Raw genomic sequence first — 14,372 nt, 5'->3', positions numbered from 1 at the left:
TTGACTAGAATTTGATTAAGTTTTATGATTTTTTTGGTAATTTGCTCTGTAATTCTAATAGGAAAATATGCTTGTTGTAAATTGTTTATACTTACTAAATATTATTGTTAAATAGCAGTACTATTTACCGTATTTAACCATTTTGAAAACCATAATTAAATAAAATTACAAGTAACTCCACCTTTTAATATTCTTATTCCAATAATATAAAATAAAACAAATATTAAATTAAGAAAAAAATTAAGATACCTTTGACATAGCATAAAAAATGTGTAATATTAGAGCATCCACAATGCATCTCCAAGCTGTCTCTATCTCGTCTTTCAGAGACAAGACGGATAAGAGACATCGATGCAAGCTCCGTTTCGTCATGCGTCTCCTTCCGAAGAGGCAAGTCGCGATACGTCTCGCCACGCGCCTTGGCGACGTGACGAGCTGTGGGCCGGCGAGTGGGCGTCGTTTATATTCGTTAAAATTGATTTTTTTAAAAAAAATCAGAAAAAATTCAAAAATTAAAAAAAATATATACAAAAATTCCAAAAATTATACTAGCCGTTTATAGCTATTTTTTTCAAATTTGTAATTTTTTTTCAAATTTTTTAAAGCCTCCAATCACTTCTATAAATACCAAATCATTCCCACAAATTATCCACCATAAAAAAAATCTCTATTCTCACTCAAACACTCTACATTCTTCATCTCAAAATATTTTTCTTCTCCCAAATTGAATCAATTCATGGATCCATTTGAGCAAATGTGTCTAATAATAGAACAATCACTAGAAGAAGATCGACGTAGGGAGGAGGAGGAAGCCGCGACGCGTCAAAAGCGAACCCGGAAATACATGATTTTAATCTGTGGCAACCAGTAGACGCACATGATTTTCATTTGACAACTCTTTCTTCTGCTTCTTAGCCTCCATTTTTTTAATGGTGTGTTTTTTTTTATTTTTTATGATTTTAATTATGTGTTTTTTTTTTTAGGATTTTAATTATGTACTATTTTTTTATATTTTTAGGATTTTTAAAAATTATAATTTTATTTTATTTAATGAAGTGTGTTTTTTATTAATTGGATTTGTTGAAAATAGAATGAACAGTTAAGAGATGAGATAGTTAAGAGATGGATGAATGTATGTGTTGTCTCTTAGTTAAGAGATGGAGTGAAAAAGTACAGTGAGGCCCATCAATAGTAAAGAGATGAGGGGGGTAAGAGATGGATAATAGACATCGTTGTGGATGGCTTTATAGCTGAGAATATTAAATTGACAAATATACCCTTAATAAAATTGATCAAAAAATACTAGTACTGCTCCACTAAATAAAAAAGGAAATTATAAACTAACCACCTATGGCCTACTATCTTCAACAGACCACCGCAGTCTCTGGATTCATCCGCGAGCAGCGGCAGTGGCGGGAGAGGTATTTGGAGTGCCTTGTTTTCGAGCATGACGACAGCGACCTGCTGCACGCTTGTGGAGAGACTATTTGCAGTTGAAAACACCTCCAACCATGCACATCCCAAAATGTCCTTTTTTTTGCGTTTTTGAACAGTATTACTCCAAATTTGGAGTAGCACCGTAGCAAACGCAAATTATTTCTGATTATTGCAAATAAATCCCTCTTGTTGTGTATTTTCAATAGAGGAAGGAGATATACCTGATTTATGGAGAAGGAAGAACTTATTTGTTGAAGAAGATGAACCAGAAATATACAGCATTTGCTTATATGCTGTATATTAGATGAGCGACTTTGGAACATCATATTGAATTATAAGTAGAGGAACATGTGGCAAATATGATTCTAGCTGTTGATTTTGTGTGAGAAATTGAAGTTCTAGTTTTTAGTCTCTTACTCCACCAAAACATTGGAATTAATTTTCTCCTGACCACAATTAGAAACAAAATCATGTACAAAAATGAAAACCGTAAACTATATTTCGGTCTGTTCATTGCAAATTGCTGATCCTGCTGCGCCAAAATGGTGATCAGAACGGTGGGGAAGCAACAGGAAGAAGAGGAATGAGATGTCTAGTGATAATGTAACATCCCGAAATTTCGAACCCTAATTTTAGAGCCGTAAAATTTTTATTGAATACCATTGATGACGTGGGAGACGTGAATTAAACGATGAATGAATTTATTGCATGATTTCTTATGACCAAGTTGTGTCTAGGGTTGAGGTTTGGGTTGAAAAGTCAAACTCGTTGAGTATATGACGTGGCTTATGAATATTTGAATTAAAGGTGAAATTATGTGGTGAATTAATTGTTTAAGGGTGAGTGAGATTTTTTGGATATTTCCATTAATACTATAACCACATTTTTTGAAATTTTCGAACCCTTCACATTATTGGAAAGAAATCCTATTTTTCCGGATTTAATTTATTTCTTGGGATATTTATCCAAATTAAATCCAAAACCTAATTATTCTCTATTTCTCTATGAGAAAAATCGACACCCATATTTATTCTAGGTGATTTTCGAAAATCACCTAAGTTTGGGAAGAAGGAATTATTTTATTTGTTTAATTGATCCCTTATTTGATTCCTTCCATACATAAATAAAAATATTCTAGCAAATTTTACCATAGCTCAAGGAGATCTTGCTATATCTTATTTAGTTAATATTTAAAATCTTTTCCTTATGGGAGAACCCATGTACACACCTATTTCCAATATTTAGTGGGAGAATTATTATTTTATTTTGCTCCGTAATATTTTATTCTACTCCGAAAAATATACCAAGCAAAATCTTGGCTAAATAAATAGCCTAGGATTTTCGAAAATCCCTAGCTTTGAAACCCTAATTCACGCCACTTTTATTTCTTCCTCTCTACTCCACAATATTTATTTTATTTAATTGTGTAGAATCAAATCTTCCAAAGTATTCTATTTAATTACCTAAAGATTTTATTGAACCCTAAGAGCAAAACCTAACCCTAACCCCCAAAATTTTCGCCCCCCATCCCATATCACACACCACTCCCTCTCTTCTCTCTCTCTCTCAATTTTCTTCTACTTTTCTCCAATAATTCTTCATCTTTTGAGAAGAATTAGAGTTTGAGCCTCAAGAATTGTTGAAGATCAAGTCTCTACTTTGTTTCTACCGTTCGTTTTGACAAAAAAAGGTACCTACATATTAATCTTTCTCCATCTAACCGATTAATCGGTATTCTTGAACCCTCATGCATCTAGATTGAGTGAAAGTGGGATAAATGGTATATAGGAGGTGCATGTGCGTGTGTGTGTGCGTGTGTGCGTGCGTGTGTATGACATGTGAATAACACTCATGTGTGACATAAGTTGATGTTAGATCTAAGATTGTGGAGTGTATAAATGTATATAATGAACGTGTCTTGGTTTTGAATAATAAATGTAAACTGGATCGGTGGGAAAAAGGGTAAACGTTGAGACATGCATGATTTAGGAGATTGATGTGGAAACTAATACATGATATGTGCATATGTGATTAAAAGGTGAAACCTCGGTTGCGAAGCTGGATAACAAAAGAGAGAAACGTACTTGAAATCTAAGCAGTCAAGGTGGGCTTTATTCTTAAGCTCTTTTATGTTGCAAATTTATGAATGTGGAGAGATAAGGGTGGTTTAAACTGTTATGTCATGCCTGTGATTGTTTTGATAATGTTGTGCGCCTGATGCCTAGTTTGAGCGTTCGCTCCATTGGGCTATAGGGCTATGGATATGTATAAACGAATTCGGGTCTGAGTAGGGCCGCAAACCCTACCAGGCTAGTGTACACGGTGGGATCGGGAGCCGTCCTTGCTAGTCGGCCAGTCTCGTGGGCGAAAAGTGTGGCCACACTTTCGTCGCACTATGGAGATGTTGTGATTGTGGAAAGTGACGAGAAAACGGGGGAGTTGTTTGACTGACCAGTCTATGAAAATATTTTTGTGATACTCGATGATATTTATTTTGATAATTGCAAAACTCGAGTTAACTATGGTAAGGGTGGCATAACTAATAAAATGTTTTGGCATGAGTCCACTGGGTATTTCAAAATACTCAGCCCTGCATGTGTTTTCCTTATGTGCAGGTTGAACGGCGACGAGCGTTGGCGGGTGTTGAGCAAATTTAATTAAATAAGATGGATATTTTGAACTTCGAGTGTAGTCGTGTCTTCATACATGGCTTCACTTTCTCTTGGTTGCTTCCGCTGAATTATGAAACTTATTATTATCATTTGGTTGTTTTGAACTTATTCCTTTTGAATTAGAAGATCGAGACATATTGTGTTTTGTTGAATTTATGTCAAACCCTTGACTTTTGATCATAAATTATGGTGTCTATTCTTCATTGATTTTTCTTGATTAAACCGTTGACTTATTGCTTTGATAGTTCGTTTAATACCTTGGTCAAATCTCTTTAAATGAAACCCTAGCCTATGTTCTTAGTGCTTTTAAGTCCGCCTTGGTAGCAGTCGCCGTATTTATTGTACCCTAGAAATCCAGGCTGTTACAGATAAGATAGTGAGAGAGAAAAAAACACCCTAATCCCCCCAGGGGGTGTTAGAATATAAAACGCAAAATGACACTGTTTTGGATCAGACTTTGCTGGAAAATTATGCACACAAGAAAGAGTTTGGCTGAAGTAGTGCCAGAGATTGTATGGCCTCAGCCTTTTGGTTCCATCAAATAACTTTGTAACAACCCGACATTCTACGGTATAATAAATACGGCGATCGCTACCTAGGCGGACTTAAAAGCAACAAGAACATGGGCTAGGGTTTCATTTAAAGGGTTTTGACCAAGGTATTTAATGAACTATTGAAGCAATAAGTCAACAGTTTATTCGAGAAAAATCAATGAATGATAGAATACCACAATTAATGCTCAAAATGACAAAGGTTTGATGAATTCCAAAACACATCATGTCTCGATATTCTAAACAATAATGAAATAGTTCAAAATCAAACAATACTAAGTTTCATGTTTAGCGGAAGCAACCAAGAGAAAAGTGAAGTCATGTACGAAGACACAACCACACTCAACGTTTCAAGACGGACATTCCATTTATTTGCTCAACACCGCCAACCGCACTCAATGTCGCCTCGAGGCTCGTACTCGGCCGGACTGAACCACGTAAATGGTAACGGCGCTTGGGCAGTCCACTCGCTCCAAGGAGACGGCAAGCTAATGGATAAGTCTCGAGATCCCCGCGTGATGGGTAGCTCCTCCATATGCATATGTGATAAGGCTAGTTTCATGCATCGGTTATATGGTGAAAAACACTATATTCTGTTGGGTCTAACATAGTTTTTAAGCCAGGTGTGTGACAGAATCGCTAGATCCAGGAGATGCTGGAGGAAATGGACTAGCGAAGGAATGAAGGAGAAGTGAGCAGAATTTAAGGAAAAGAAGGCTAGAAGAAGGGAGTCAATAGCTGAGGGCAACAAAGTCTATCTATACCTCGCTGGCCCCACTTCAACGCCTATAAATAGAGGAGCATGCAACACACAACGGGGACAATCTTTTCGCTCTTAGCTCACACACAACACACACACACACTTGGGAAATGGGAGTTCTGGGGTAGTTTAGTTTTTAAGGGGTCCAATCTTCAGAGGAAGTCCGTCGTAACACCGTCCGCGTGAGGGCGAAGATACAATCAATTTACTTTCGGTTCGTTTTGCACTTTATTTCGTTCGAACTTCACTTTTGGAAGTCGATTTGGTTATTGATGTTACTGATTATCTATACATTTTTCTTAGTTTTTGTTATATTTGTGTTATCTTGTGTTGATCTACGTTGATCTTGTGGTTTGAAGTTTTTATTTCGGCAAGTTGCATGTTGATCTCTGTTTTTGTCACTTTGGTGCTTGATCTGGGGAATTTGGCTGTAGATCTGCGGAGTTGTTGTTGATCGGAGGTTGTTTGTTGAATCTGAAGTTATGGAATATTTTTGGCTGGAGTTTGTGTCGGATGCTTGGATCCGGAGTGGATTTAGCATCCGAGGTTGGATCTGAACAGGGGAAGTCGAGTTGTGCATGGATTCTGAGTTTTCTGTTTACTTTCTGTTTTGCTTCGTCTAGCAGCCGTAGATCTGTTTAGTTCTTAATTGTTCTTCGTTTAATCGTTTAAATCCAGTCTGCTCTGTTTTCCGATTACGTTTCTTACCTGTTTCTTCTGAGTTTTTGTGAAATTTGATTTGAAGAAGATGATGTCGTTGTTAGTTAGTACTTTAGTTAGTTGTTTTCTCAGCTTTTCGTCCGTACTTGCTTTTTCAGTCATGGTCCCCACCGTCAGTTTATTTCCCAAATCTAGGTAATTTAGAATAGTTTCTTAGATCTAGCGATTGTCCCGGTTCTAGTTTGCGTGCATGTTTTCTGTTTCGCCTAGATCCAGCTGTTAGCGTAGCAGATTTCAATACCAAGTCTAGTTTATTTTCCTCAACCCAAAAAAAATGCGTGGCAGCAGCCAACCCCAAAAATAATTTCCAAATCCTTGAGCATGTTCATTACGCATCCATCTTTGTGGGATCGATCCCTACTTCCCTGTGCTAAGTTTTAGTATAAGTGGTTGAGGGTTTTTGAAGAAGTGCTCTGTGTGTCCGACGACCGAGATTTTCCAACGACCAGTGAGTTCCTAGACCTTGTGATCTAGTGGATTTGCTGGACCTAGAAAACTTGTTATTCTTTTCTGTGCACACAGCAACTCTCGTGTCTTCAGTATGCATCCATCCAAAGATCATAGAAGTCGGTAACGTAGGTCAAAAGAAAAGACTTTCCAACCCATTCGAAATCTTGGTAGGTTTCTACGGGAAAAACCTTGTTCTTTGCGTAACGGTTTCGCATCGGTGCGTAATACCGGTTGAGCATCTACAAAAAGGAAATCTCAGCATCAGCACAAGGTTCGAAACTAATCAATAGTGTATGAGGTTTCAAATGATGCTGAGAGTATGATGGATATGTATGTGTCGAACAATGGAGGTGTGAAGGTAGTATCAAGAATAAACGGAATTTCATTTCGGCAACAAATGGTTCGTATGTTTTCGCATTTCGATAATTCGCAATTCGTTCTCGTAAGTCGCTCACCTCGCATTCGGCGTTTTATGCCTCCAAGTTCGATATCGTCATACAATTTTTTATTCACAACATGATTTACAACTAAGTATAGCATGCTCATGTTCATTCTCATAAATGTCGTCCATCATACAATCAGACAATCACAATCATATAGAATTTCATTTATTCAACTTATAGCGGTCTTAACATATAATCACTTGCATAACAGCATTCATCATTTTTGCATGGTCGCAATTAGAAATTTCACATTCATGCATATTCGTCATTTCATACTCTAAGAAAATCTCAAAATGCCACAACAATTTCCATTCATTTCAATTTCCAACATTTCATAATTCAAATCAATATTCATCAAGATACTTGTTACCTCATTCATCGCGGTTGAGCGGAGACGAGTCGTGGTGTTGAGCCTTCGATGATTATCACTTAATCAATTTACACATTTTTAGACTTCAATTCAAAAAGACTCTTGGGTCCATAGTGGAAAGAACTGAGGCTCTGATACCAACTGTAACAACCAGACATTCAAGGATATAATAAATACGGCGATCGCTACCTAGGCGGACTTAAAAGCAACAAGAACATGGGCTAGGGTTTCATTTAAAGCGTTTTGACCAAGGTATTTAATGAACTATTAAAGCAATAAGTCAACGGCTTAATCGAGAAAAATCAATGAAGGATAGAATACCACAATTAATGCTCAAAATGACAAAGGTTTGATGAATTCCAAAACGCACCATGTCTCGATATTCTAAACAATAATGAAATAGTACAAAAACAAACAATACTAAGTTTCATGTTTAGCGGAAGCAACCAAGAGAAAAGTGAAGTCATGTACGAAGACACAACCACACTCAATGTTTCAAGACGAACATATTATCATTCCATTTATTTGCTCAACACCGCCAACCGCTCGTCGCTGCTCAATCTGCACATAGGGAAAACACATGCAGGGCTGAATATTTTAAACATACTCAGTGAACTCATGCCAAAACATTTTAATAGATATGTCATCCTTACCATAGTGAACTCGAGTTTGCATTTATAAAAGAATATCATCGAGTATCACAAAATAATTTCATAGACTGGCCAGTCAAACAATTCCTCTCATTTTCTCAACAATCAACAATTCCATAGTGCGACAAAAGTGTGGCCGCACTATTCGCCCACGAGACCGGCCGACTAGCAAGGACGGCTCACGATCCCAACTGTGTACACTAGCCTGATAGGGTTTGCGGCCCTACTCAGACCCGAATTCGTTTTTATAGCCCTATAGCCTAATGGAGCGGACTCACAAACTAGGCATCAGGCACACAACATGATCAAAACAATCACAGACATGACATAACATTTTAATCCACCCTTATAACACCGTAATCAATATTTTGGTAATAAAAGAGTTTAGTGAATAAAGCCCACCTCGATTTCTTAGATCACAAGTATGTTCTTCCTCTTGCTATCACACCGAGAGCGCGAGTTACCACCTTTAATTTATGTGTATCACAAGTAAGTCTCAATCATCTACTCAAATTCATGCATGTTCCTAACGTTTCCCTTTTTTCCCCTCAATTCGTTTTATATTACCACTCAAAAATCAAGGTATGATTATCATATCACTTTCTATTCGCACCACAACTCCAGATCCATCATCAATACATGTCACGCATGAGTATTTTACAACACACATCACACGCACACACACAACACACATGCACGCACACCGAGACACGCACACACACAATCCACACACACACACATGCATCCCATATTCATCAATTGTTTCCCCTTTCACTCAATCTATATGCATGAAGGTTCAAGAACACCGATTAATCGGTTAGATGAGAAAAGATTAATGCAAAAATACCTTTTCTCGATAGAACGAACGGTAGAACAAAGTAATAGCCTTGATTCTTCAAAGATTCTTGAGTTTCAACTTCAATTCTTCTCAGAAGATGAAGAAATATTGGAGAAAAGTAGAAGAAAAATTGAGAGAGAGTGAGAGAGTGGAAAACGGCGTGAGGGAGAGAGAGAGAGAGAGACGGGTTTTTTTTATTTAGGGTTAGGGTTTTGTCTCTTATTTATAGAGTTCAAGAAATAATATCTTTAATTAAATAAATTAAAGATTTAAGAAGATTTGGTGGGGAAGGTGGCGTGAATTATAGGAGAAATAAGGGGATTTCGAAATCTTAGGCTATTTAATTAGCCTATGATTTAATTTAAGTATTTCACGGAGTAGAATAAAAATAATAATCACTTCTCAATTAAATAGGGAGTAGGCGTGTAGTTTAGCTCCTTCCAAAAGAGATTTAATTAAATTCCTAATTAAATTAGGATATGGTAAGATCTTCTTAGATATGGTAAGATATGCTAGGATATTTGAAGTTATTCATGGAAGAGAATAAATAAGGGATCAAGTAATATAATAAAATAATCTCTTCTCCCGTAAATAGGAGATTTTCGAAAATCTCCTTGGAATAAGCATAGGGGTCAAAAATTTTATGGAGAAAATAAGGAATAATCGGACTTTGGATTTAATTTGGATAATTATCTCAAGCAATAATTAAATCCAATGAACAATGTTGGTGCGGAAGTTGAGCAGTGCATCAGGGCCTATGGCCCAACTTAGTAATTGATCTTGGTTGCAGAAGTTATAATTGAACAGATTTTTTTTTCGGTTGTTTTTTCTTGTCTGGTGTGTGGATAAATTCTGGTGGCACTTTGTACTGTGTTTGATCAGATGTTCTTTTTTTGTCTCTGTATTTCTATTCGCTATTCTTTGTTTTGTGTTTGATCAGATGTTCATCTACTCTCAAACTTTGATTATGGCCTCATTTCTTGATTTTCAAATTATTTATCTTTGCTCTATAATTTTGTTGATTCTCTTTTTATCCGCAGGATTAATAAAGGTTCAATTTTTAGCAAATGTGGCGAGTGTGTGCAGAATGCGTGCAATGTGTCGTGTATGTGCGAGTGTGTGTATTTTGTATATGTGTTTGGTGCTATGGATATATGCAGTGAAGAGGTGTGATCATTCTTAAGTTGCTAACTTGCTAACTTATCAATGCAGTGTATTAAAAATGTTAATATGATAACATTAAAATGTCAATACATAATTTTGTTGAACTTCAATATAATGTGTTGAGTTAGCAGAGTTAACAACTTAAATAGTTAGCAATATAACACACCTCATGCAGTGAATATATCTAATTTACAACTATTTGAAATTTCAATTATCTAGGGGTCCAAAATAAATATCTCAAAACCAACAACTTAACTTAAATAAATATTAAAATTAATAAAATTACTTCTTTACATAATTACTAAATGAAAAATTCTACACAACTAAATTAAACACATTGAAGAACACATAATTTAAAATCATAAGTACTGAAGAAGTAGTATACGGTATTATTTCTAAGTTCACAAAGCAGATCTTGATGTATGGCCTGGCCCGAGTTATGGATCTCATAATAATTAAGATGGTTATACGAAATTACTGACATAAATATAATTTAATATATTTTGTTATTCATATCAACTAGTACTTAGAGCATCCTCAACGCCGATTGTCCCGGCGGACTTTGGAGAGCCTTTGGGAAAGGGCGTGCGGGAAGTCCAGCATTGGGGCGACGGAGGGCGGATACGGATGTCCCGTGCGGACACGAGAAGGGCGCGGCCTTCGCGGGAAGGGCGTGCGGACGTCCGCCACTGCGGCGACGCGCGGACTTCCCATTTTTTTATTTATTTTATTTTTATTTTATTTTTATTTTTTAAAATCTATATATACAGCTCGTATTTTCCCCCTATTCGTGCTGAAATTTTAATTTCATAAATTGTTTAATTTGGTGAATTTGTGAATTTTTTTTTTGCGGGAAGTCCACGCGAGAAGGCTATGGGATGTCCGTCACTGTGCAGTGGGAAGTCCTTATGACGTGGCAGTGCTGGGAAGGCTATGGGAGGTCCTTATGACGTGGCAGGAGGTGTTTTTGGAAAGTCAATCGGGAAGGCTATGGATGTCCGCCCCCACTGGGGATGCTCTTACATACTCCATTTCTAACAAAACATGGAAGCCTCTAAAGTCTAGAGCCTAAACGCTAATTTTCCCATTCACTTTATAAATAAACTATATTTGCTGGGAGTGAATTACTACAAATCTACAATTCAAGTTATGTAGTAGTGTAGTAGTACTAGTATATTATTGAAAAGTCATGAACGAACTCTATTTTCCGAAAAGAAAAGGCTCAAATTAATGTTTCAATAGAAATTAGTATTACTATGATTATTTTGCTAATGTCTTTCGGAAAGACTCGTATATCTATACAATATATAAAAGAGGAGTTTTCGGGGCATTAAGGGAAATATTCTTTTAAAATAGATGAATGAGATTATTACGTGATAATTGATACTCCTATATTTTCATTTTATTAATTTAGTAAGTAATTATTTGAAGTTAGTGGGAAGTTATTATTTAAAGTCAGTGAAAAGTTATTTAAAGTTAATAAGGAGTTAATGGATGGTCACATCCGGCTATTATTATTTAGTCTAATCTTGCAGTCAAATTTTGATCAAATATATTTCTCCCAATCCCATCACTAAACGGTTTCCCCATATCTTCACTGACCTTAAAAATCTCCAACTCAAATTCTTTTATACTACTATTCTTCAACTCCATTCACAAATTTCACGTACCAGCGCAGTTTCTTCTTCTCCATCAAAAAGGTATTTTCTTTTCTCCTCAGTGTCATGAATACGAAAATCTCCATACGTAGATTCAATAGCCAATTTCTTGATACCACAGTTTGTTGAAAGAGTAGAACCGAGAAAGAGACCGTGGATTCAATTGTTCCTGTTGTTCTCTTCGTTCCAAAGGTATATTCCATAATTTTAGAAATCCCCTGCATTCCATGATGTAGTTTCATACACTTTCTGACACTGAAAAGAAGTCAAAAAGTAAGAAAAATACCAAAAATCAATTCAAATTTTTGCAAATTTGGAGAAATCAATCACTGATTGATGGGAGGTCGTTTGAAGGAGATTTGAGTGAGCAACATAGATGTCAGTCTAAAGAAGCATTGATAGAATTGAGGTCTTCGGGCCAGGTTGAGAATGGAACTCCATCAACTTCGCCTCTTTATTGGGATAGTGATGACGGCAATGATGGAGGTGTGCCATTTATATTTTGATGATATCTTAACCGGTGGTGTCTGCAATCTGCTGATATGTTTCTGCTGTAGTAATAATTTCAGGATCCTTCAAAAAGAGTGATGCTTATTTAATTCACATTTTCATCTTAATACTTAGTTTTATTATCATTAGTTATTATTCATTTAGTCTGTTAAATGCTTGAGGTCCTAAACCATCTGACTTATATGGAAAGCATATATGGAAAATTGAAAAGTTTTCACAAATTAATAAAATGGAACTTCGGAGCAATGCATTTGAGATTGGAGGCTACAAATGGTAAAATCTAATTTTGTTACTTATGTAGTTAATATTAATTCTAATTTTATTTAATTAATTTTAAATTAAAAGGTAAAATCTAATTTTGTTACTTATGTAGTTAATATTAATTCTAATTTTATTTAATTAATTTTAAATTAAAAATTAATATTTTAAAAATATATTAATATGTGCCGTGATACTGTTGGAAATTAAAAACCAACTTTCAATCAATTTTAGTACTACTGTAAACTTTCGTTGGAAGACGAAGATGAGCAATAATGCCACGTCATTAAATGTGGTAGCTGGCAAAAAACTCCGAGATTACAGCATGCAGAAAATGGAACAAGGACATTTTTTATGCAAAGTTAATACTCCAGTAATTAATAATTCAAATATTTTCCTCTAATATTTCAGAACATTAACGTTTATGTTAATCTATATAAATAATACTCCACTTATTAGAGATTTTTGTGAAAAATATCTTAGTGAAAAACCATTCAATGCATTATACTCCATTATATAAGCTGATGGTTATTACAATGTGAACAGAAGAGAGAAAAGAAAAAAGAAAAAAAAAACAATCCAAAATTAAACACACACATGGATTCTAATAAATCCAACAAACCAACACAAATTCCCCGACCACTCAGAACCACCCAAACCCGCCGGAGAAGCTACTCCTCGCCGCCTCCATCGACTCCTCCACCCCGTAATACCCTCCGTCGTACCCGTACCCCACCGCCGCGTCCATGCTCCGCCGCTGCTCCGACAGCTCCAGACACCTCATCTCATTCAACACCCCATGCCCCATTTCCGACAGCACCGGCGGCTCCCCCGAGTAGCAGCCGCTCGTGATATCCGGCGGCAGCGGCGGCAGCTCAGCCTCCTCCGCCACGTGGCTGCTCCCCGCCTGGTACACATTCGCCCCCGTCAGCTGAAACCCCGAATACTGCCCCTCCCCCGCCCCGAAATATATCTCCGAGCTGTTCCCTCCGCCGCCGCCGGCGAAGATCATGGAGAAGTCGGAGCGGTGCTGCTCGTCGGGGGAGATGATTGAGGTGACCGAGGAGCCCGGGGGCATGTCCGAGTAGACGAAGTTGGTCCGGGCCCGCGACCCGCGCATGGACCGGGCGGCCCGGTCGTAGGCCAACGCGGCCTCCTCGGCCGTGTCGAATGTGCCCAGCCAATGCCGCTCCTTTGTGGTCGGGTCGCGTATCTCGGCCGCGTACCGCCCCCACGGCCGCCTCCTCACGCCGAGGAAGCGGTTGGTGGACTCAGCCGCTGCCGGCGACGGCTGAGAGCCTTTTCTTTTGGACTTGGTGGGAGGCTTGCTCAGGCTTTCCATTTTGGGGGACTGTTGAAAAGGACTGACAGAGGAAAAGATGGCAGTTATGATCAGTTGTTGGAAAGTGAGATTTACTGACAGTGATCAGAGAGAAGAAGGGGGTTATGTTATGTTTTTCAGTGTTTGAGAGCTTCGTTTTGTTGATGATTTGTGGGTGTGGGTGGGGTTTAAATAAGGAGATTATTTGGATTAAAATATTGGGGAATTTAGTAATGTAAAAGGGAACATGGACCTCCTTAGTTAAACAAATTGGATTGATCATCACATGCATCATTATTAGCCATATGCATCTCTCAATCCAATGCCATTATGGAGTATATGCTAATCCTCACCTCTTTATTTACTCAAATCAAACATTATTCCTCCAATTATTAGATTGGACGATTTTGGAACTAGCTACGCAACGTGCTTGAATAATCGAAAATCAGACGACTCCACATTTAGTTTATCAACATATTCAATCGCTTCTACTTATAATTACACATACATATTTGACTAATGTTCAATTTTGCACATCATACAAGATTCTACCTATATATTATTATATTT

General features: G+C 37.1%; 1 protein-coding gene across 1 annotated transcript; it reads right to left on the bottom strand.

The window, feature by feature from the left end:
- Window positions 1-12,960: 12,960 nt before the first annotated feature.
- Window positions 12,961-13,936, bottom strand: LOC125203246 (ethylene-responsive transcription factor LEP-like). Its single transcript, XM_048101556.2, has one exon. The coding sequence runs from the start codon at window positions 13,821-13,823 to the stop codon at window positions 13,125-13,127; it is 699 nt and encodes a 232-aa protein (XP_047957513.1). The 5' UTR covers window positions 13,824-13,936; the 3' UTR covers window positions 12,961-13,124.
- Between the last annotated feature and the right edge of the window lie 436 nt (window positions 13,937-14,372).

This window comes from Salvia hispanica, chromosome 6, assembly GCF_029641045.1.
Source record: "Salvia hispanica isolate PSC_SH4W2 chromosome 6, Shi_PSC_v1, whole genome shotgun sequence".
Classification (NCBI taxonomy): Eukaryota; Viridiplantae; Streptophyta; class Magnoliopsida; order Lamiales; family Lamiaceae; genus Salvia; species Salvia hispanica.
The sequence above is the reverse complement of the archived record's forward strand: the minus strand, read 5'-3'. Positions and strand labels throughout refer to the sequence as shown.